This window comes from Budorcas taxicolor, chromosome 13 (genome assembly GCF_023091745.1).
Source record: "Budorcas taxicolor isolate Tak-1 chromosome 13, Takin1.1, whole genome shotgun sequence".
Classification (NCBI taxonomy): Eukaryota; Metazoa; Chordata; class Mammalia; order Artiodactyla; family Bovidae; genus Budorcas; species Budorcas taxicolor.
The window spans coordinates 4,180,827-4,205,407 of NC_068922.1; the positions used below are offsets into that span (position 1 = coordinate 4,180,827).

At 54.8% G+C, this 24,581-nt stretch overlaps 1 protein-coding gene across 1 annotated transcript in view; it reads right to left on the minus strand.

Moving 5' to 3' along the window:
- The window catches only part of JAG1 (jagged canonical Notch ligand 1), a 33,285-nt gene extending 10,936 nt beyond the window's left edge, over nt 1-22,349 (minus strand). The window contains exons 1-8 of the mRNA XM_052650475.1: nt 22,269-22,349; nt 21,536-21,841; nt 12,956-13,007; nt 7,588-7,842; nt 5,924-5,984; nt 2,064-2,194; nt 1,764-1,883; nt 733-846 (exon numbers count right to left, since the gene is read on the minus strand). Coding sequence (XP_052506435.1) covers nt 733-846; nt 1,764-1,883; nt 2,064-2,194; nt 5,924-5,984; nt 7,588-7,842; nt 12,956-13,007; nt 21,536-21,841; nt 22,269-22,349 — 1,120 coding nt within the window. The remainder of the gene's footprint in view (nt 1-732; nt 847-1,763; nt 1,884-2,063; nt 2,195-5,923; nt 5,985-7,587; nt 7,843-12,955; nt 13,008-21,535; nt 21,842-22,268) is intronic.
- Between the last annotated feature and the right edge of the window lie 2,232 nt (nt 22,350-24,581).

Below are 24,581 nucleotides of genomic sequence, written 5' to 3' on the forward strand. Positions count from 1 at the left end.
ATCGCAGCTCAGAGGTAGCTAAGGAGTGGTAAGGATAAATAACTTTCTTCACTGGTAAAAAAGGTCACATTCTTATGTGCTCACAAAGTTCTCCCAAAATAACATGCCTGGGGTACCCAACCTCCCACTTCTGCACTGGACTCCAGGGCCTTTGGAGGGGTGTGTCCTTAACTGTGTCGCCTTCTGCTCTCAGGAGTAGATGACAGAGGACTTCAGGCCTGGCGACACCCCAGGAATCCAGGGGCTTGTTAAGGACTACAGACTCCCCACCTCCAAGGGAAACGGTAGGACCCACTCATCTGTAGCTCGGTAGCCCTGGTCCCTCTTGGAAAATGTTTGTCCCCATGATGAACTTCAGTAGTGACAACCTCGCCCACAGGTGGCGTCTGCAGGGCTTTGAGGAGAAGCACTGCCCCCAGGATCCAACCCAGAGGAGGCGGGGCTCCAGGGGCACCTGCAAAGGGAGCAGCTTTCCCGGGGAGCCTCTTGCCGCCAGAGCTGCACATGCTGACTTAAGGGGCTGCCTCAGACAGGTGAGCCCGGGGACTTCCCCGGGCAGGGCCGGAAGCTCAGCTCAGGCCTTGGAGCACATCTGCCGCCTCCCACGGAGACAGACCTGGCACTGAGATGACACGGAGCCTCGATAGTCTGCGTCTCGACACCGTGATCCACGGCCCGCACCACACACCCACCCCCACACTGAGAAGGGACACGGTCAAAGCCTGGACTTACTCGTGGAGCATGTGGGGCCAGTCCAGCCCGGAGAACACTCACACTCGAACCCCAGGGAGGTCTCCTTGCAGCTTCCTCTGTTGTGGCAGGGATCAGAGAGGCAGGCGTGCTCCGCTGCGGACACCAGAGGGCCATCAGCATGGCACGCCCACCAAGAGGCTACCGGACACGAGCCCCCCACCCACCCCACCCAAAGCCCACCCCCAGGCCACCAGCTTGAGCTTGTTCAAGAAATGATGCATATACACGAACATGTGTAAACAGATAGCCAACAGGAATTTGCTGAATGACTCAGAGAGATCAAGCTGGGGCTCTGTAATAACCTAGAGGGGTGGAAATGGGTGGGAGGGAGATTCAAGAGGCAGAGGACATATGCACACCTGTGTTAACATACGTGAAAGAAAAGTGAAAGTGAAGTCGCTCAGCCGTGTCCGACTCTGCGAACCCACGGACTGCAGCCCACCAAGCTCCTCCATCCATGGGATTTTCTAGGCAAGAATACTGGAGTGGGTTGCCATTTCCTTCTCCAGGGGATCTTCCCGACCCAGGGATCGAACCCAGGTCTCCCGCATTTGCGGGCAGACGCTTTACTGTCTGAGCCACCAGGGAATCCCATGTACAGCATATTAATTCATGTTGATGTATGATCAACAAATCAAACCAATGTTGTAAACCAATCATCAATTTAAAATAAATAAATACTTAAAAAAATAGAAATGAAAGCAAGCGTGGGACTCAACCCCGCTGTGTCTGGGGAAAAAGGAAGTCATCTTTCTCGCTAAGCTCTGGTCACCTTTCTCCCAGCTTCCGACTGGGAGATGGGTCACTGCCCTGCACACGCCGCCCCAATGCAATCAGCCACACCCAAAACACTTGAGCAACTGGAGGGAGGTTTCAGAGAGCCACAGAGCTGCTGGGAGCACAGGTCTTAACACCAGAGGAGAGTTTCACCTTTTCCAAGTCTCCAAGTGTATTTGAGTTGAGCAGACAGAGAGTAGAAAAGGGGCTCTCTTTGTGCCTAGACCACTTACCGATTTCACAGTTAGGCCCGGAGTACCCTTCGGGGCAGGAACACTGGTATTTGTCAGGTCCTGTGTTACTACAAGTTCCCCCATTGAGACACGGCTGGTGGGTCCCGCAGTAGTTGAGATCTGCCAAAAAGACCCCAAAGAAGTCTCTCAAAGATCAGAGAGACTGCCCATCTGCTGCGTTCCAAGACCCATTCCTCTTTACAAACTAAAACCAAGAGAAATAAACCCAAACTCACAGCGTTAAAGGCAAGTTCAAGCAGATTCGGAGTAAGCGGAAACCCAGCCCCTGCGTGGACGCACCTTTGTCGCAGAGCTGGCCGCCCCAGTTGGTCTCGCAGAGGCACTGCCAGGGCTCGTTACACGTGCCGTGGACGCAGCCGGGGTGCGGGATGCACTTGTCGCAGTACAGGCCCTGCCAGCCATACTGGCACCTGGGGACACACAGCACGCCAGCCCTTACCCTCCAGAGCTGGCGGGGAGAGCCCAGCCGGGAAACACAAGCACTCGAAGCCCAGGCTCGCTAGTTCTGGTGACCGCCTGGTGGACGCTCAAGGTCCGTCCCGGGGTTCCCTCTAAACAAACATTTTCACAGTGGGACCGAGGGCCCCTCCCAGGCCCAGGTGACTCCCGACAAAAGGCGGGCTGTCTAGGGAGAGGCCCGTGCAGGGCCTTCCTGCACAAAGCCCCTCTCTCTTCTCGGTTCCCACAGGAGCCCAGGGTGGGGAATCAATCAAGCCCTGGGGCTGGAGGAGAGGGCTCTCCCTCCAGTAACAGCAGCCACACACAAGTCCTGCAAATGTGGCGAGTTTTACACCGCAGCTCCACTGGAGTCCCTCCCAGAGCAAGTCATGACCCCAGCACACAACAAGGCATCAAGATGTCAAGGTTGGCAGGAAACTGCCTCCCAAGGAGGCGTCCTGAGACGGGACAAGGAGGGAGGGGGCACCCTTCCTCGCAGAGATGGGGTTGGATCTCTGGACACATGTCTGCAGGGACAGCGAGGAAAGCGGACAGTGCTCAGAGCCAGCTCTGTGGGTGACCTATGACCCATCATCATGGCTGCTTATGGTCTTTATTCTATAGCAGTTATTTCTCACTTTGCAAAAACCAAGTCAACTCAGTTTATCCAGTATTGGGGAACGGAGGTGCATTTCCTTTGCAAATAAGCGCATCACTAATCGGACTCTTTGGAGGCCAGAGAGTGCCTTTGATCCTCAAACAAAACCAGAAGCACACACCTTCACCTGGGGCAGGGCTCAGCTACTCTTCCCTCAGGTTTCAAGCCCTCTGCAACTGTGTCTTCTCAGAAATCCAGCTTCAGCAAACAGGTTGGAGCAGAGGGGAGGGGGCCCCCATGGCAGAGTGAAGGGGGGGTGAGCAAGGGAGAGCGACAGGCAAGCATTTCCACGGTGGGCCCACGAAAGCCGTGTCAGAACCGTCTCCTCCTTCCCACTCAGCTGAACTTGGGAAAACAAGCACCCCAAGATGCAAAGGCTTTCTGCTTCCAGAAAACTGAAGGCAAGCTAAAAACCTTCGTCATGGGAAAATTATAGGGATCCAGCTAATAGCTAATCACCCATGGCCGCGAGTCAACTTAGCCCCTGAGAATTCTGACTAACCACTTCCTAACTTCTAAGAGCAAGCCATCCACGCCCCAGTACAGAGAACCACCAGGATGTGTGGTTTAAAAATCAGACACAGGATTCCGGTTGATCTGAAATGAAATTTCAGTCTAAATGACAAATGACTATTTAATGGAGTAAAATAAGAACAAAGTCAATGCTTTGGTAGCAATTTCTGTAAAAGTGGACCCTCAAGTTGGCGGGAGCTCAGGGTGATGCTTTTGATACTCTTAGCCTAGAAGGTAGATATAGATATTAAGAGGGAGTTGATTTGGAAATAGCATTCTTGTCACTGTCTTTCCCCTATTCCCTCCCAAATGAGGGTTTGCTACACCTCTTCAATTTGCTTAACAAAATGCAAGAAGAGACAGCTGAGGACCTGCCCTCAGCTCTTAATTAATGAGAGACTGGATCCCCAAGCATAAAAAAGGAACCACAAGAGGCCACGGATGACTTCAAAAGAAAACAAATAAAAATACTGACCCTAAAACAGGCATCCACAAAGTTATCCCAGTTTAATAATATATGATTAAGGTTCTCATGAGAAATTGAAGCGACTTTCCTCACAGGATGATTCACAATTAAGTTTGATATTATTGGCAGGCTCGCAATGAAGCAAGACCGTGCGTCCAGGAAAAGGAACCCAGGTCGCCTGGGGAGCAAGAGAGGCAGGCAGGTTCTCTCATGTGGAGGAAACAGAGCAAAAACACACCCTTCTCGGCCACCATCCAGAGGGCCACTTACAGGTCGCGGGCCATCCAGCTACGTGAGCAGCAGGGCCGACCAGAACTTCCTCGGGCCTCGAGAAGGTTCTGTTTTCATTTTTCTTTCAAGGGAAAGGGAAGGAGCTGGGTGGGAGGCTATGCAAATACCGTGTGGGAAAGTCACACCTTCAGTCAGTAAGGGCCTGCGTGTCCAGGCAGGAGTGGGAGGGAGACTTTGAGAGAGGAAGGGCTCAGCTCTGGAGACAAAGCCTGTTGTTCTGGCTGGGAGGGCCTCCCCGGCAGCGGCGTGTTTATTCTGATGACGGGAGCAGAAATCAGCCCCTGGCTGATAGTCATCTGAGTCCAACGCAGGCCTGGCGGGTGCCCGAGAGCTCGGCTGCTCTGAACCCACGAGCACCCTTCAAGAGCAGGGCCTGCTCCCCCTGACGGCGCCAGCTGCCCCCACTGGTAGGGTCCGCCCCAAACCCCCTCGGCCTCCCGGAGCATAACCGCCTCTCTGGAGTGCAAGGACAGAGACATCTCAGAGCAGCCTCCTCCATTTGACCTCAGTGGCCCTGAGCTCTACACTTCAGCCTCAAGCCTCAGAGCTCAGTGCTCCCGGTGGCGAGCAGAGGCAGCAGGGAGCACCCCGAGGTGCAGGCAACCACGGAGGTCCTCTAGACTTTCTGAGCAGCAAAACCATGTGTCTGAGGTGGGCCGGTCAAAATGCAGATCTCTGGGCCCAGCTGAGGAAGTGGGATCATCTGGGTGCAGCGTGGTACCCCGGAACCTGCATTTCCACACACCCCCGGTTAATTAGAGGAATGACACTGAGCACAGAGGTTTGTCCCTCCAGCAACAGCGGCATCACTGGAGGCTTGCTGCAACTGCTGAGACTCATGGCCACCTCCCCGCCTCCCCTACCCGACCCCCGCCACCGCCTCAGAATCGAGACCTCACAAGAGCCCCAGGGAGCACAGTTTGAGAGGCACTGCTCTAGACTATGGGTTCGTGAGCTGCCCTTGGCTCAAACTGGAGTGGCTTTGGGGGCGAAAACAACAGGTCCGGAGGACCCATGCAATGTCACGTTAAATCTGCTAAGCCTTCAGGTTTGGGAGGGGAGTAAAGCGGGTGCTCCTGTCAAAATGCCACAGACACCCACAGCACTTCCTGAGACAAGCCTTTCCCAGATGGGCGCGATGCACACTGCAAGAAGTTCCAAAAGCTGTAAGCGGGAAGTGGCGGGGGGAGGACTAGGTTTGGCTCCTTGCATTGTCCCGGGCCATAAAAGAACAGACTTCAAAGGTCGGCAGCAAAAGTCTACATTCATCAGGCTCAACTGACAAGATTCCAGCCCAGCCATTAACCTCTCAGCACCGGCCGGCTCCCGCCTGCGAAGGGGCCAGGAGCTCGTGCTAATCCCATTCTAAAGAATGCTCCACTTTCCCTACTGATGGGAAAAGTGGGGGAGGGCCGGGAGACCGAACACCGCGGCGGTGGGGGAGGAGAGAGCCCCCAGCACCAACCCAGTCCTGGACAGTCCATTAGCACTTGAAGGAGAAGATTATAACAACGTGTTATCAATTTACAGAACCGTTAATACATGAAGTCACTCGCTATGCCCAGAAGTTTTTTTTTTCCCAAGAGAGAAGCATGTACATTCCAGTGGACAGCTGGTATAATTTAATAAGCTTCGGATGTGCTTATTTGAATTTTTTTTTGGTCAAGTTTTCTTGTCCTCCAATGAAAGATAGGCATATTCACAGTAGAGTCAGTCCTCTTTTTGCATTAAAGGGGTAATTATTAGGGGGAAAAAAAAAGTCAAGTTGTTTACCTGCAATCGCCTGGGAGTTTGCAAGACCCGTGCTTGGGGCTACAGCCCTGTCGGCAAATAGCTGTAAAAAAGATAAAAAAGGAAAACAAAGAAGGATGCGTCAGCACTGCCAGTCTCTCACACGGCCACAGTCACGGGAATGGCCTCGACCGACAAAATCCACTGTTTTAAGAGATCGCATTTCAAGCACACTATAAGGAGAGGAAGATGGGAGGTGCCCCAAGAACGAATCCAGCTTTAAACTTCAAGGCCACGCGAGCAGATCCTCAAACGCGACGCTATTTGCGGACAAAAAGCAGGCAAGTGGGTAGGGGAAGGGGTGCCTCTGAAGGATACCTGCCCTGCTCCCACCCTCACCAAAACAAACAGAAAGCCTAATCCTCCCCCGGTCATCTTCCTTCCTCCATCCTCCAGCCTTCCTAGAACCCTCCGACCAAACACCTGGGTCTCAGAAACCCCACGGGACTCACAAAGCCGACCAGGCCGATCTTGCTTGGCAGGCTAATCCACCAGCCGGATCTAGTGGTACTTTTTCTTTTTTTTTGCAAAGTATTCCTACAAAGCAATTCTGCTTCCTTTACAGACTAAAATTTTTGAACAGACATTAAAAAACAGTGGGCAGATTGTTTTAAGTAACTGTTACTGATTTCTAGGACACCAACTATTTAAAATATGTTTATCAGTCCTTTCATTTGGATCCCAGAAAGGCTACCTTTTCAAATTCCTGTCTCTATTTAAGAAAGTATTTTTGCCTGAGAGACCAGCAAATTCTTCTTTGCCCTGCCCTTCAGCCACAGTTCAAAAATTCATTTTTTAAATTGAGTTTATCTTAAAGGAATTTACCAAATTATATGAACCAAGCAAAGTGCGTTAATGTTCGTAAGAGCCTATTACATGGTCGACTAGAATTACCCACCAATTTGCTCTGAATGAGAACCGTTGTAAAGGTGAAGCCCACAGACAATTCTGTGCACATCTGTGAACTGGCACTAACTCCCTGAATTCTAGCAGTCGGGGATGACAGTCGATGGGGCGTCTGGAGGTGTATCCCACTGCGGGTACGTTCACTTCACCGCTCTCTCCCCGCCAAGGCCATGCCCCCAGAGCTGCCCAGTGAAGGCTGCCGGGAGGCCACCTTGAGCCCAGGGTGTCGTTTCTCACAGGCTCTCAGACACTGGCTGGGTAACCCCGTCTCAACCAGCATCTGTGTGAGGTCAGGGGCCTTAAGCACAGACCCTGAGAAGCGGGGTCGGGCAGAGAGAAGGTGCTGAGGGCAGCAAGCAGAGGAGAAGAGGCTGAGCTGGAACTGGAATGAGCCGGAGCCTGGCCCTGGTCCAATCCCAGGAGCAGCTCTGGAGTGCGGACTGCAGCCCTGAATCAAGGCCGCGGGGGTGTGGCCCGCACACACCTGTGTCAGCCATTGACAGGCTGAGCCGGAGGGTCTGGGCGTCAGGTGGCATCCGTTTAGCCCAGGACAGTGCTCCAGAGATGGAGCCGCTGTGTGGGGTTAGCGGGCAAGGCTCACTGCGGGAGGGGGTACCGACAGCAGCTTTGTGTTTGGGGCCTAGAAAACAGCCGCCATCTCCCAGCCCGGGATGCCAGCTGACTGGAGGCGGGTGAGACTGTGGCCCTCACGGTGACGGCCGTCGAGCATACTCACACACCTTTGTTGCACTCTGGGCCCATCCAGCCTTCCATGCACGTTTTGTTCCCATTCTGGTCGCAGGCATAGTGTCCAAAGAAGTCGTCTCTGGGTCGGCAGAACTTATTGCAGCCGAAGCCGTAGTAATAGTCGTCGCAGGTTACTCGGATCTGATACTCAAAGTGGGCGACCCCTGTGTTCTGCTTCAGCGTCTGCCACTGCCGGCCAGGGTTGATCATGCCTGAGTAGGAGGCCTTTTCAATGAGGCTGTCAGGTTCTAGAGGGGGAGAAAAGAGGCCTAATCACAGTGACCTTCACATCGGAGACTTCTCCCCCAACCGTTCTGATGACTTTTAATAACGTGCACCTGGTAAAAAATTCAAACAGTACAAAAGGGCAGAAAATGAGCCATTCACCTCCCTCTCCAGAGGCAACCACCATACATTTACCTTCTTACTTCCAGTATTTCAATAAAGTGAAATTATTTACCTTGCTTCTGACATGTGCATTGAGGTTGTTTTTGGCCTTTTGTTAATAAGTAAGGCCACAAGGAACAGCCTTGAACATATATGGCTGCATGTGGTTCTAAAAGAAAGAAATATCCCAGAAACAGAAGTACTAGGTCAAAGACACACACATAAACAACCCACTTCCACCCAGAAAACTCTAACCACCAGAAACGAAGCCCTGTCCTCCTGCTCTCCCACCAGCAGAGGAAACTTTCCCAACAGCAGTGCCAGCACTGTGTGTTACTGGACCTTCTCACTTAACGGGTATTTAAGTGATGGTGAGGACCCTTTTGACAAAACCATGTGTATCTGTTCCCCTGAACTGCAAGCCTGTTTCTCTCCTTCACCAAATCTTCTGTTGCTGTTGGTAATACTGGTTTGCAAAAGCTCTTTATATGTAATAGAAAGAGGCCCCTCTCTTACGGAAGGCTACTCTCCAAGAAATTTCCTTATCCCAGGTCAAGGTTAACAACCTTTCTTTTCTGGTTTTAGAGTTGTGTATTTTGCTTTAGAAAAGCTGTGTCTACTCCCAAACTCTCCACTGGAAACCAAAGAGTAATTCTGGGTGTTTTTTTAAGTTGAAAACTTCGTTGCCTCTTAAGCTGGTGTTTAAACAGCAATACCACGAACTTGATGTATTTGAACTTTCACCTTTGCCCAGAGGACAGATGGGAAAATCATTCACCCCAGTTTACAGACAGATGGACTGAGGGTTTTTTCCAACCAAGTCAAGTTCCTTAAAGAGTGCCTAGACTCACCCGGGGCCGAAATAGCCCCAGAAAGAGGCAGTGGTCCCTGCCCTGAGGTCACTCATCATCTAGTCGGGTAAGAGACAAATACAAAAACAGCTCCAAACTCAGGTGTCCAGAGCTCAGGGCAGGGCTGCGAGAAGGAAGCCAGGCCCCAAGTCAGCACCCAGCCTGGTCCTGTGTTTATTTTCTTAAACCTGCTAGCACCAACCCTGGACACCTTGTCAAATCCAAGGCCGCCTTGGAGCGACCGTTAGAGCCTGCATGCAGTATCTTTGTGATTCTTACCCACCCACACTCCTGTTTTTCTAGGCCCATGGCCTGTGCTCATTTGCAAGGCTGGGCAAACGCCACAGGTGACCAGGACACGGGCCTCCTGGGTGGCCTCGGCCACCCTCCACCTCAAACAGCGCCTAGTCCGCACCCTCTGGGCGCTTACCTTTGGGCAGGACAAGCCTTGGACAAGCCCGCATACCTGCAGACCTACACCCCAGCACGCATGAAGCACTTGCAGAGAACGCTTTCCTAACCTGAGTTTTGCAAATAAACATGGGCCAAAGAATGACAAAAATGTCCCTCTATTAACTGTGTGTTTACTCTGCTGGTTCAATTAAAAAGTGGAGTGAGCTATTACCATGTGACGATGAGATCTTAATAAAGGAATTACTTAAACACACTGGCCCTGGCTCCAAGACCTCCCCTCCACTCAGGCAGGTAACAACAAACAGTTCAGAAGGGAGTCCAGGGCAATCCGAAAGGCACGGGCTGCCGTGGCATCAGTCAGTGCTCTGGTATGCTTTCTGTTTCCGGGAGATGTTGTGGGGCATCATGTCGGAATCCTCAATGGGGCGGACAGGGCTGTACAGCTGCCCTCACACCTGCATGACAGATTCTCCCTAAGGGCTGAGAGGGAGCCTAGTGTGTCTGTGACACACTCCCTGGATCCGGCTTAGAGAGAGCGTGTCTGCTGACTGCTTCTTCTAAGCTCCTGCCACCTGAATCACTCTTCCTATCAGCTCGGGGCACTACCGGTGTTTCTGGGAGAGTTCAGTCAGCAGTCTAGTATTAAGACCGGAAGGGGGACTTCCCTGGCAGTCCAGTGGCTAAGAATCCACATTCTAATGAAGGGGACGCGGGTTCGATTTCTGGTCTGGGAACTAAGATCCCACAGGCCTTGCAGCGCAGCCAAAGATAACAATGATAATAAATAGTAATAAAGAGAGTAGAAGGGGATATTAGCAGGCCTTCCTGCAATCGTGAACTGCGTGAAGATGGAAGGCAAAGCACCCGCAACAGTTCTGCAGGCCAAGGAGGAGGGCATGAGAGGCAAGTATGAGCAGAACCCTGGAACCACGCCAACCACAAATCTAGACGGTAACCTTGGCCAAGAAGGCTAAGTAAGATATAAGGAAAACCTGGTCTAAGGATGCCAACTCGTGTTTACATACCTATTGATCACAGTGGTAAAAAGAAATCATTTGCTCTGGGAAACAGTAAAATCTACATCCTTAGACAGCGCAGTCCTGAGAGGTAACAGCAATGACCTTGAGGGCAGATGATAGCAAGGCCAGCCTCAGACAATACTTTCTAGAGTAGCCCAGGCTCTGCTCCGCAAGGTTCACTGCAGAGCTGCTGTGAGCAGGAATTCTCAGTGCCAAAGCTCAGGGCTCTGCCTCTAAATCTGAAGCCTTGTTTGGTCCTTAAAGAGCAGCCAGCTCCACTTGGGTTACTACACACCTTCAGGTTCTGCCCTCGTGGAGGACAGTCCCCTTGGGAGGCATAGAGCGTGAAGGGAGTAAAAAGCGAAATACTCTGGGGAGAGGAACAGCATGTGCAAAGGCCTTGAGGCAGGAGAGAACGTGATGCATTTGAGAGCAGAAAGGTGACTGGTGGGGTATGATCATACGGCCGTGACAGATGACAGCGTGGCATGTGAGATGGAGCAGGCAGGGAGACAAAGCCGGGCTGCATGAGTGGCTTTGGTGCCACACAGATACTTGTCCCAAGGACAACAGGAAGCTGCCAAATGGCTCTTAGAAAGGTGACACTCAAACGTTACACTTCGAAAAGATGAAGATGGCAGGAGCACGCAGAGAGCACCAGAAGCAGACCAGGGCGGACAGAGGTCCATTAATTCAGCCGTTACTGTAGTTCAGGCAGGAGCAGACAGTGGCGCAGACCAGGACTCCAGCGGGACGCCAGTGAGGTGCTGGACACAAGACTTTCAGGACTCGGAGGTGGGTTAGACGCCAACGCGGAGAGAGGGCGGTACATAGGCTGTGCTGCCCAGACCCCTAGATTATGGTCCTGGGCGTTCAAACGCTGCTGCCAGTCACCCATTGAGGGCCCTAGGCAAGCTCCACTTTGGGAAGGGAAGATGACACATTGGGTTCTGAATATGCTATAATTCAGGATACCTTGGAAGCACTGCGAAAGGGAGGCTGAAACAGCAAGTGGGTAAGCCACTCCCAGCAAACTCCAGCCCCTCCTCGTCGGATTCACAACGTGAGCCTCAGTGCCCTGCAGGGTACACCCCGTGACTTGGAGGCAACCCTTCACTGCAGGAGTAAAGGTCTGAAAGCCCTTTATCCCCACCCCAATGTTTCAGTGCACTTCCATGGTTTCATCTCCCAGCAAGGGACGAGAGGCTCCAGAACCCCCAAATGGAGCAGACAACTCCAGGCAGCTCTGGGAGGGCCCCCACTTCCGGGGAAGAGCCCCCTGGCCTGAGGGTTGATGGGAGGCCTCGGAAAGGCCCTACAGATGCTCGGGGCTCTCTGCAGACCCTGGCAGGTATCCTGATCCGGCTCTCACTAGGAGCCAGTGGGAACCTCAAGGATGCTTGCTCCACCAACCTGTGTCAACATGGACACCAGGAGAGCTGAGGAGCCTATTCCCGCCCCACCCCCATCACCCCAATGCTTAGTGACCACTGCAACCAGGTCCCTGTGACATAATGCTCACCCAGCCCCCAACGCATGGCAGGGGAGGGGGCAGAACCAACAGGAGCCCACAACCCTGACTGGCACCAGCTGCAACCCAGGCTGGGCACAGACTCCCTGCCCACCCCCCCAACAGCGGGCAGGGCATCGCTCAGGGACGACAGATCTCGACTCAGATGCCAAAGGGAGGGGGTGACCCAAACAGCCTGCAGCCCCTGGTAATGGGCTCAGCAGCAACCAGGTGGGCCCAGGCGGCCCAGTGAGACAGGGCAGGCCCGACGGTGCCCTTTCTGGTGTTCACCGATCCCAGAGTCAGGAAGAAAAAGTAAGGCGAGAAGAGAGGGAAATGTTACCAGCAGCAGCACTCCAAGGGTCGGGGTCAGAAGATGAGCCCCGCAGAGGGAGAGGCCAGGGACAGCGGGCTGACAAACCCCTCCTTTTGAGCAGGCAGACTCGGATTTCAGCGTGAACCAAGATTCCCCATGACAACCACCCCGGTCCTGCTGGCAAAGGGGAACTGACAGAATCAGCCAGGGAGGGGAGGCGTAGTGCGAAGGTGCAATTCCAGAGCAGAGGCTCTGTGCTAGCCAGCCGGCTGCCATGCCCACTTGCGTCCTCCAGGGCTCCCCCAGCCCCTGCGCCCACCCGCCCGCCCACCCCAGAGGGCCCGATGCTGAGAACAGGATCAGCTTTCAGAAGGGGACAAGGCCAGCGTGGTGGCCACGAGGCACTGGAACCAGCTTCAACGAAAGGACTGTCATGCCAGTGTGGGAAACAGACCGCTCAGGGCTCACCTGCCCACCGAGTGAAATTCAAGGTCGGTCTTTCGAGCCCAGAGCCACCTCTCTGGGGCTTTATCTTTCTGATGAGAGATTAAACGCTCACTTAAAATTTAAATGGACTTTTTAAAAGTCACGACTTTGATCCTTTCACAGTCTACAAGGTTTTAGAGTTGTAAAACCATTAAGATCTCTATCCTAAAGATAATCTAAGGCCTGTATTCAGGGGCTGAGTTAACTAGAAATCTTTTCTGGCTACTTAATATTCCAAGGGAACATTCTAGGGGAAGGGATGGAAAAAGGTTCCATGGAGAGGTTCAGGGTGGGGGGGGGGTGGGTACAGAAGAGCTCTGACAGGGACCTGCTGTGTGCTTCCAGACTCACAGCTTGAGCCCGTGGTTTGATACTTACGGACAGTGTCATTGCTGGAATCCCAGGCCTCCACAAGCAAAGTGTAGGACCTCTGAAACACAGATAAAGAACAGCTCAGTATTCAGAAACCGGGGTCAGCTAACAAAGGTCAGCTTTTCTCGGCCTGCCTGCACGCTCTGCCAAACAAAACCGTGCGCCAAGACAGGACCTGTCTTTGCCGTGAAGCGAGGTCCTGGGTGTTCAGACCCAGACCAGCTCCCCATGCACCCCCAGCACCCACCCCAAGTTGACAGAAGACACAGCACTCCCTGTCGTCCGCAGGCAGGTAGCCCCAAGTTCCAAGCGGGAAATGCCACCTCCCAATTTGTGCATACTCGCGGGTGGTTTCCCCAAACTTCCCAGCCCCTGAGCCTGACGCCTGAGCAAGCTGCACAAAGACCTGACTCTCAGCTAAGCCGCCCAGGTATCCGGGCTGGGGAGTGGGGGTGCTCGTCCACTGAGGAGGGGTGCGGGCTGCTGTTTCTCTCCGGGCCTTGCTGGGGAGGCCCCTGGGGGGCCCCCTTTCCTTTCCAGAACAGCTTTGAAAGCCCTGTCTGTGTGAGACCATCTCAGCTCCCACAAGTATCAGGTGACTCTAGGAAGCAGGAGGGGTGGGTAGGTGCAAAGAGACTCTGAAGACAAAGGCAGTAACCTAACTTAGGGGTGCACATTGCTGGGGGCGGGGGTGCTGGTAGATGATAGGAAAGAAAGTATAAAAGGAAGAAAGAGCTGCACTCTATGGTTATATTTATTGATAAACTTATCTGTCAATAAGATCTCACATTCCAGGAATAATCAGAGTCCACTAACCAAACAAATTCCCTGGACACTGGCGGGATGCCAGCCATTCTACTGAAGGCACCTTTTATCTTTCAGTTTATCTCAGAATTCCACCTCTCCCCCCAAAATCCAAGCCATTAGCAAATTCCCGCTTTTACTCAAACCTTCATTTGTAACTTAGGATGAGGTCAGTCTCACAAAACACCAGGCTTTCAAGAAAGCGTCTGCTGTCTTCGTGATGGGAAATACGTCCAGGAGTGGGTGGGATGGGGAGGAAGGGCACGTAAACGTTTCTATGCCCACCCCCTGCCTTTCACTATCCAACACCAGTATGCTGGGAAGAGCAGCGTATATCGATCAAACAGTACTGTGCCACAAGAAGGTAACTACAAGGTGAAGGCAAAAACTGAAGGGGGGAGGAAGAAATTTTTTTTAAAAAGGAGCTTCATTCATAACTCAAGCCAAGCTTACTGCTCACACAGCGACCCAGCAGGTCTTTGAATATAAAAATATCTTGTGATAGACCCTGCCTTGGAATTCAGCCGAAATATGTTTCATACTCAAAGCAGAGTAGGATTCCATTTCGTTCACTGATAACTGTGGGAAAATGCTCTGAGAAGCAAGCAGAACCAGGCAAGTCGGGGCATATACCCAGCCCTCTCCTGCGACCGGCCAGAGGTCCAAATTCACTGCTGTCATTGTTGATATTTTATTAGCAAAAGTTACACCTTATTTACTGCCTCTACGTTTCCTACGATCCCCTAGAAATTACAGGACCCCTCCCTGAGAGCAGCAAGAAGTAAAGTTTCTCTACGGACTGAGATGCGAGCCCCGTCCAAACAAGGCCACACGTGGGGCTGATGCTGGATAGCGAAGCCCTTCACTTCCCAGTCACAACGAGACCCACCCTCCACTTGCACGTACCGCTGCAATTTATCCTCTGATTAAACGCACCAACACGCGGCGTTCTGACAGACTTGCACCAGCACTAAACACGTGATGCCCACGAGCCCCACGCAAGGAAGGGCCTCTGGGATCAGCCGGCGTGACAGCAGCGACTGCTTAATGCTCAAGGGAGGGGGTGGCATCGTTCTCACACTAGGTCCTAGGAGGCCAGGCTGCCTTCACACTCATCCTCCCAGAACTAGGAGACCTCAGAAGCCGCTAGCCAACACGCCCCGCCTCGAGGGGAAGGAGGGCCCGCATCTGGGCCTTCCCACGAACCGCCTTCTAGGTGACAGAGGTGGGCTGGGGGCTGCAGCATTAGCCATCTTGGACCACCTCATTCCCAGGCTTCAGAGCAGGGACCACAGTTCCAGGACTCACCTCCTAGGGCAGGAGGACTCCTCCCCACCCAACCTTCAAGGCAAAGAATCCTTGGGAGGCCCCTATTAGGCACTCTTGCCCCCCATTCCGTCCCCACACTATAGATCAGCAATCGAGATCATTTGGCAATGATTATTAGTTGCCAGGGAGCTTTAACTTTTCCCAGGCCCACGTTTAACCTCTGTGCATCCCAGAAGGTACATCCAGACTCCAGGGTCCAGACCATGCATGCGCACCTTATGCCGTCAAGGCCAGGTACCAGGTCCCAAATTGGCATTCTGCTACCATCATTCACACCCAAATGGCCGCTGCCAACCTAACCCCAAGGGAGGCAGAGTCCCAGGGCCCTCCTCACAGCGTGGCATGGGGGGCAGGTGAGATGACTGGCAGGTGTTCCAACTTACTGATAAGTTCATACAAACACCCCCATCCCCAAAGAAACACAAAAGAAAACTGCACACACCTGGATTTTTCTTGGTTTCAAGCTATGAGAATAGGATTCTTATATAAAGCTACCCGGCATTCATCTATTTTTCCTTTTTTTCCAGAAGAACAGCCAGGGGGCAAAGCAGGAGGGATGGGCAGGATCAGGCCTTCAGTTTGGGCTCACAGAGTGAGTGGCTCTGCCCCTCCCCAGCTCCAGGGAACCTGGCAACCCGGGAGGTGGGTCTCCATTCTGTGCAGCAGGAAGGCACAATGGTCAGCTTTCAGAAGGCCCTTTGGAGAGGATGTCCCGGGATTCTACTTCGAGGAGGGTCCTGGCCTCAAAGCGCCCCTGTGCCTGCCCCTGCCCCTGGCACCTGGGCTGCGGGAGGCCCGGGTTCCACACCCATCCCACCTGCGGGGGTTACCTTGGCACTGGGCAGAGTGGCAAGCACTTAATTGCCACATTAAGAAGGGGGGATGTGAGAAACAAGGGTGATTGTGCTGACAGCTGGGAGCTTCCTTTTCCTGGCAACAGTGGCAGCCAAACCAAGCCCTGAGAAGTGGCTGTTTCCCCTCCTGCCAAGCTGACGGACACAGAAAACCCACCCTGCAAATGGCATGCATGCAACATCCAGAGGCCCCGGCGGGCGGCAGGGGCGCGCCCTGGGAGTGCCCAGTGTGCCCGGGGGGGCCACTGTATGCAGTCATCGCCCCGGTCAGGCTGGGGCCCTGGGCTCTGCTGACTCGACGGTCGCGTCCTGTGGCTGGCCCTGTATCTGCACTATTTGTGAGGCGGCAGCATTATTCCCTGTAATCCTCGTTTCAGTCAATCCGGCCACACTATTGTCCTGCCTGCGTCTGGGTGGCCAGAGTAGAATATATTCCAGGCACAAACATATTACATAAAGGCTCCAGAAATGCCATGTGTGGGTACACACGTGCTCACCCCGACAACTCACGTGTGTGGCGGGGTTTGGGCAAAGTGAGGCACACAGCAGGGACAGCCACCCCATGGCGGACAGCTGAAACCTCAGTCATAGAAAGCAATTTAGTCTGCAGGGCTTGACATTTCAATAGAGTCTGATCTGGTTACAAAGGGTGATTTTCTCATGAAACACCACCTCAAAGACTCACCAAGCGGGGCTCCAAAGTTCGGATCCAGATTGGAGACTCTCAATGAGATGCCCCCACCCCCTTTCCCATCGTTACCCCTACCTGTCTGAAAAGCATCCCACTGATAATTAAATGCACCAGTTACAAAAGGGTGGCGAGGTTAATAGATAGAATACCGAGAAGCCAGCCAAGCACAACCGTCCAGTTCACACAGAGCAAGCCTGAACAAGATGCCTTTCTACTCATTTACCAAAAGTGCAGAGAGACTGGGCTGAGCTGGTAGAGGACCCTGGACATTTGACTATGTACCACTTTTAACCACTGGGACCCACGCTGCGGAACTGCCTCCCTGCACACACACTGCACCAGAGACAAATGTCTTTGGTGCCATAAACCAAGGGCCACGGGGGAGGGATCAGAGACCAGCATGGGAGTCACAACACAGGCACTTAGTGGCCCCCCCACCAAACCACCCCCCAGCAACTCCCCGCCCCCCGCCACCAGATAGAAGCAGGACATTGCGGAACCCAGAGGCCTACTCCTCCTCCCCCAGAAAACCCAAGAATCATCACTTTCCATGTGCACCATTAAAAACATCTTCCTAAAGTTGAAAACTAGGTTAGCTGTGTTTGGGTCTAACTTTTTTTTTTTTTAATGTATTTAAAGACTGGAGCAGCTTGGCACCTCACCTCGGCAGAGAGGGTAGAAACGTGTCTCTAGAAGTTTACCAAAGGGAATTCTCAGGAATATTTGCCTTTACAGATTACCATGCTAATTGTATGCATGTCCAGAGATTATGTATTCTTACACGGTAACTGCTCTTGAACACTTGGCACTAGAACCAGGTTCTGGCCCTCCTACAATGGGCCAGCGGCTGCTCCAATTCTAGCCCAGGCCTCTGTATTCCTGTTTTCAGATCAGGACGTGAAGACTCTTTGTTGCCTTGGCTTCGTTTTTTCATGAATAACATTTTCCCTCCATGCTAAACTTTTCACATGCCTTCCATCCAAAGGTCCGTTACAACCGTTTGCTGTACAGATTTTAGGCAGCGTTCAGATGGCTGGCTTTCTGGGAGGCTGCGTGCTTTGTTAAGGGGCTGCTGCCCCTCCTCCTCACCCACCCAACTTCCCTAAGTGCCTGCATGCCAAAAGCTCTACCAGTCTTGAGAAATGTTTGAAGTCCCTGTAGAATGATGGGTGTGGAATTGGTGGGTTGCAAACTCATGTACGTACTGGAGATTTGAATAAGTTGCTAAGAAACAAGACAACAAGGAGAAGAACACACCGAGGCTACACCTGGAAGAGGAAAAAACTATGAGAAACCTAGTACCTTGCACAGGAGTCCACGTGGGGGGCAGCCACTCTGCAGACCCACAGCACCAAGTGAGCACAGCTCCATTTTCTCCCCAGCCAGGTTTTGCAAAGCAGACATATCATTTCATCGCTTTAGTATGAGGGAGGTGTTTTAGGGCAAAGGGTGTTCTCCCCACACACAGAAAGTCCCTTGCTATGAGCATGTACGCACGTGAGCTGTTTGTGTGCACACACGCTGATCATGTGGGTGGCACATTCTGACTGCAGAAAGGGGCCAGGTCCAATGAGAACCCCATCCCTCCACTGGCTACCCAGGGACCTGGAAAGTGAGAGTCATTCAGTCATGTCTGACTCTTTGAGACCCCATGGACAATACAGTCCATGGAATTCTCTAGGCCAGAATACTAAAGTGGGTAGCCTTTCCCTTCGCCAGGGGATCTTCCCGACCCAGGGATCGAACCCAGGTCTCCCGAATTGCAGGCAGATTCTTTACCAGGGAATTTACAAGTGAAGTCCCAGGGACTCGGAAGGACAGCATAAAAGGCAAAGGCATGTCGGTTGCAGTCTGTAACTAACCTTATAGCATCTGAATTACCCAGTGTCAATGGCATTTAAATAAGAGGCTGAGAGGTGAGGTGCCTGAACTACTTCTGACAAAGTTTCTCCAGATTCACTTCACTCTAAGGCCAGCAAAGCATCAGGAGAGCAAACTGGGGTTCCTAAAAAGCTTTTCAGGCTGGATAGTGGTAATTACACTAATGTATTTTTAATGAGCAGGCACTCCTGGGATTTAGTACTAATTTTGGAAAGTGCAACTTACCCATTTCAGTGATTTCTAAATGGTTATTCCCCAATCTTTTCCCGTTGAGCCCAATTACCTTTGATAATGTATGGTCTTATCACTGGGTCCCCTGATTGGAGGATCATAAATCAGCCTCAGTGCTTCAAGTCAAGCCCCTTCCAGCAGCACTGCTAGGGTAATTAGAAGCCACGGAAGAAAACCACCACCAGGCTGGGGCAGTGAACCCAAGTGGGACATAATCAGATACTGTCTAGAGGGCAGACCCACACCACAGACCTTCTCACAAAGGCACTGTGGATTCTGTTTCACATCTGACCGAATCATTTCCTCTTCTCCCATTCCAGACCATGAGCAGTTGTTTGATTTGGGTCATAATTCCAAACAAAAGATGTGAATTATACCACCTTCTAAAGTGACCTTCTTCTCTGCACTCTGAACCACCTCTCTACCACTTTCAGCAAACCTGGGAGGACCCATGCAGATGGTAACTGTGGCTGCCTAAGGGTTAGAAGCTTTGGGGCCTGGAAGTTCAAGGTGTTTGTTTTAAAAAACCATATCCTCCTTGAATTCTGTACCCAATTCAGCTATCACCTATTCGAGATAGCCCCTTTAAATAGACACACTCATTAATATTTAATTGGCAAGCTGAAATGAAGCTGTGCAATCTACTTCGATATTTATCCAGCTACCTAAGTGCTTTCACTTCAGTTAACACTCATTCTTGCACGTTACAGATGTTAGGGTTTCTCCAGCCACACTCCAGCAAACAACATGGCACACCCCAAGTCCACACTCCCGTGGGAAGTCAGGCTTACACGGCACAGCAGCCCTTCTGGGGGTGATGGGGTGGGGACGTGTTTATGAGGGACACAGGCATTTGGCCCAGCTTCAAAAGAACCACACTCGCACTGCAGCCCCAGCTGTCTTCCCCATTCGAGAAAAGCCAAGAGTCTATTTCATGGTTGGTGACCCGTGGGGCCTGGAAACCGCAGAAGAGCACCAGCGAATCAATCGGCTCCCTGCCCTCATACACCACTTCCGCTCGATCCCATCTAGGGCTCACTGCCAAATGTCAAAAGGAGACAGACACACCTTCTGGGTCAGCCTCCCCAGCCAGCCTGGGGAGCAAGCCTCCCCGTGCTCATCCCAGCTGGTTCTCTGACCCTGCTCCCCACGAGGAGCCTCAGCCAGCCCTGCAGCTTTCCCACATCCCTAATAGGATTCCTTTTATGGTCTTGTGAAAAGCGAGGGGCTCCACACGGATCCTGCCGGCGGTGGAGCCACCTGCGGGCCCCTTCCCCCTAACTCCAAGCACACGGTCAAGGGCGAGGGCCGTCAGTCCTCACAGTAAACTTGGGTCCAGCCAGATTAAAACGTGGCCAACCTCTTTAGCTTAGAGTTCTCCCTAATAGGGGATTAACAAACAAGATAAACACTCTTTGTAAAACTGAAATCCCGCAACAGGCCCAGTCCTCCGTTCTCACAGAATCCCACAAACCACAGGGGCTTATAAGCCCCTTTTAATGGCACGTTTCTGCTAACTGTCTTATCTCGGACAGGCAGAGGGCACTTTGTAGTGCCAGCTCCAGTCAGCGCGGGCCTCGAGCGCCGCCGGGGCTTCCCACACACTCCGAGGCCAGCTCCCTCCCTCCTCCCGCAGTCAGGATCCCAGCCCCAGCCCGCGGTAGGAGGCGGCAGAGCGCGCCCCGTCCGAGCACGAGGCTAAGAGGACCCAGCGGGTTACCGAGAGCCCCCTCTCACCGCCCGCCCGCCCAGCGCAGGGCCGGCGAGCCCCAGTCCTGGCACAGAGTCACGCCTCCCGGGCGGCGGGAGTGGGCCAGAGGGCGCACACACGTCCCCCTCCCCTTTCTGCTGCGACCGCGCTCGTCTCCTTCCTCCCATCTCGGGATTCTGCCGGAGCCCCGCAGCAGGGTCTGCCGGCGGGGCCCGGGCCTGGAGCGGCTCTGGAGCCGGGGGTCTGTGTATGTGCTCCCGCAGGGCCTGCCTCAGGCGGGCCGCCCGTTCTAGGCTTCTGCGCGCCCCCCAAATGTTCACGGGGGCCGCGCGCCTGCCGGACGAGGGCGCACCCCCGCCCTTCCCGGGGAAGTTTGCAAACACAGCTGTTCCAGAGCCCGGGAACCGCTGGAAGTGAGGCCACCAGAGGTACGCCGTGCGGGGGCGAGGGCAGGAAGGGAACAGCAGGGGGCGGAGGCTCCCCGGCCCGCGGCGCGGGCGAGAGCCCGGCCAGCCCGCGGCGCCGGCCCCCCCGGGGACTAACCCGGTCCGGAGCGCGCCCCCGCACGCACCGAAATCTCCCGGGGAGCAGCGGGAAGCGGGCTCCCCACACCCTCCAGGAAGGACACGCCCGCCCTCCGGGCTGCTCACGGGAAACGGGAGGGTGCCAATTGGACGGCGTTCGGAGGCCAGAATTGTGCCCAGCCGCCCTCCACAGCGCATCAGGTTTAATTGGTTGGGCAAAGATCATCCATAATGACCCCTGGCTCGGGCGGTTACTCTGGGGCCTCCAAGTTGCAAGTTTCAACCGGCCCTCCCGGGAGCCTTGCCCGACAATACCCTCTCGAGCCCCATTTTCCACTTTTTTTTTTTTTTTTTTTTTTTTTAATGCACGGAGCAAAAAGCGTCCGGGCTGGGGCCTGCCAAGATCTAGCACAGAGCCCCGGCTCCCTGACCACCACTATCCCCATCGACGTCCCGGGCCTGCGCCGAGTTTCCAGCCAGGGCCCTTTAAATCCCTCTCCTCTCGCAAGAGAAAACAGAGCTCGGCCCGCGGGTCCGACCCCCGGCCTGGCCGCCACTCACCGGCCAGGCGAAACTGAAAGGCAGCACGATGCGGTTGCGTCCGTTGCCGCGACTGGCTTTGAGGTCGAAGGTGTTGCCCCCGATGACAGGCGTGGACCCCGAGCCGAAGCTGCACGGTCCCCCGGCCGTGACGCGCGACTGGTACTCCTTGAGGCACACTTTGAAGTACGTGTCACACTCGTCGCGGGAGCACTTGCGGTCCCCCGGGTTCCGGGAGCCGCCGCAGCAGTTCCCGTTCTGAAGCTCCCCGTTCACGTTCTCCATAGACAGGATCTCCAGCTCGAACTGCCCGGAGGCCCCGCACACCTGCCGGCGAGGGAGGGAGAGAGGTCAGCGCAGGGGAAAGTTGTTTTTTTCGAGGGTGGAAGCGGCTACTCCCTCCCCGCCCTCCCCGGCGAGCCCTTGGCGCCAAGTGAAACTCATTTTGCAAAACTGGGTGCAAGGACTCAACGCGATTCCCGAGCTTAAGAGGCTCGAGTGTGGGAACAATCCGACACGACGGTCCCCTGGGAACAGGAGCGGCGCGAACGCGCGTTCTGCCTAGCCTGGAGGGTACATTTGGGAGCCCGGGGGTCCCCCTGGTCCAGGAGCAGCCTACCGGGCGTAGGGGCCCAGGCGGGAGCCGGAGCCCCGGGCTCCGAAGCCCGCTCCAGACGCTCAACCGCAGGCGTCCAGGAGAGCCGCGTGGGGAAGGAGAGGGCGGGCCGGGGAGGGAGGCCCGGCGGGCTCCTACCTTGGCTCGCAGGGCGCAGAGCAGGGCGAGCAGGAGGCTCAGGGGGCGCCCGGGCCGGCCGCGCGTCCGTGGGGACCGCATCGCTGCGCTGCGCGCCGCGGGCACTCGGGACGCCGCCGCCGCTGCTGCTCGCGCTGGTGCTGCCGCCGGTGCTGCCGTCGCCGCTGCCCCTGCGGCCGCCGCGTCCCGGCTCTAATATACTCCGCCGATTGGAGCATGCACGACTGGAAAACAACACCACTTTTCAAAAGCCCTTTCAAGAGCGGCCCGTTCCAGAAGGCAAAGAGCCCGGCCTCCTTTTATTATTCTGACGGCTTCTTTGAGGCGCTCCCCCTCCTCTTCCACCTCCTGGCTTTCTTTCCTTCTCTCGAGCTCCTCTTCTTTTATTATTATGATTATGCGCAGCCTTTTATTCCCTTTCGGATCAGCTGCTTGAAGAGGAGGGAGGGAGGGGAGGAAGAAAAAAAAAAAAGCCAGAGCCCAGCTCGCGGACCAGCCGCAGGTAGCACAATGACGCGTGCCCGCCCGCCCGGCTCTCGGAGAGGGACTCAGGGAGCCGGTCTGGGAGCCGCGGCCCGGGCTGGCCACCTCTACCCAGCGCGCGGGGCCGGCGCATGCGCCCGTTCATATTCATGAGGGGCGTGCCCACCAGCGCCACGCCCCCGGCGCTGGGGGGAACGGGGAAGGGCCCGGGGGCTCGGCGACGCGCGGGGCGGCGCGGGTGCTTGGGGCCGGCGGAGACCCCCCACCTGCGGGCGTCCGGGCCTGGCGGGAGCGGGCGGAGCGCGAGGGGACGTGAAGGCTCTGTTGCTCGGGGGCGCGCGGGCCCCGCGCAGACCGCCCCCTCGGGCGCTCTGGGCAGTGAGCCGCGGGCTGCACGTCGGGGTGTAGGCGCCGCGGCGCTGCGGAGCGGTCGGAGCGGGGCGGCTTCCGCCTTCCGAGCCGCCTGCGTCAGCTGCGGCTTCGCCCCAGGCGCCGGGCCCGCTCCCCGAGAGCGAGCGAGCGCGTCGCCCGGAGCGCGCGGCTGGCGGCGGCGGGGCTGGCGCGCGGGCCGCCGGCTGCTCGCCCCGCGGAGGCGACCTGGGCCGGCGCTGCTGGGAACTTGGGAAAACTTTCCCGGAGCCGGGCTGGCCGCAGAGGCGAGGGGAAGCCTCGGCCGCGCCCCGCTGCCGCCCAAATCCGAGTCTGCGGAGCCCGGGAGGGCCCCCGGCTTCCTTCTCCAACCGCGCCGAGGCGGAGGCGGGGAGGTCGGCGGGGTAGGGGGGCGAGGACCCCGCGCAGGCTTAGCGAGCGGCCGGCGGCGAGGCCGCAGCCCTGGGGCTCGCGCCTTACCCGCCCCGCCGCCCGGGACGCAGTGCCGGGATTGCACCTGTAGGCGGCCTCGGAGCCGCTCTGGGTGGCCCGAGCCCAGCCTGGGAGAGACTGTCTCCCCGCCGTCGCCCAGCAGCACAACTGGGCTTCTCTGGGGTATCAGTGGAAACAGCGATACTCGAGGTCACAACCAAGGTCAAAGGAAACCTGCCCAACGCCTCTACCAGCCCCTTTCTGGGGGGACCTGCTGCTGTGTTGGAGGGGATCTCTTTAGGGAAAAGATCGATTTCCCCTGAAAGGTGCACCAAGTTTTGACCCCTATGTGGGGTACGTTCTACGGGAAAGCGTGACTATTTAGGAGCCAGATCGTGGCTCAAACCCTCAGAAGCTGTTGGCCACGATGGGCTGCAAGGGTCAAGGGAAAATATTTTCCAAGCTCCTGTGTTAAAAGAGAATAAAAGGATAGCTAATTGTGGTTATTTGTGGGTGGGTCGATACGGACAGTATTTTCACTACTTGCTCTCATCAGGCTAGAAAATAAAACAAGGCAGCTAACTGACCTCTTTACAGTGGTTCAGGATCACCAAGAACGGCTTAGGAATACTGGCATTTTAACAGCCTACGAGAGACAGCTTTTTAATGGTAGTATGTCCCATCTTGATGGTCATTGGTAAGAGAACTAGTCCATATTTTGGAAAGGACATTTCCAAGAGCAGAATCATAAGCAGTAGCACCCAGGGTGTTTTGTCTTAATGTACCCCAGTCTCAGCTCCCCCCCCCCCCCCCCCCCCCCCGCCAGTTATCCTAAATACAAGACATCCAGCTTTCATAGGTAATCACATCTAGACTTTTCTCACCAACATTTCTATACAAATGAATCTCTCCCACCTCCTATCTGCCCCCTTCTCACCTCTGCCCCCAAATTTTCCATAATTGAAGTGCTAAGTAATGGTTTAAAAGCAAAAGGTTGGTATTGGGGGAAAAATTCACAAAGGCTAGTAA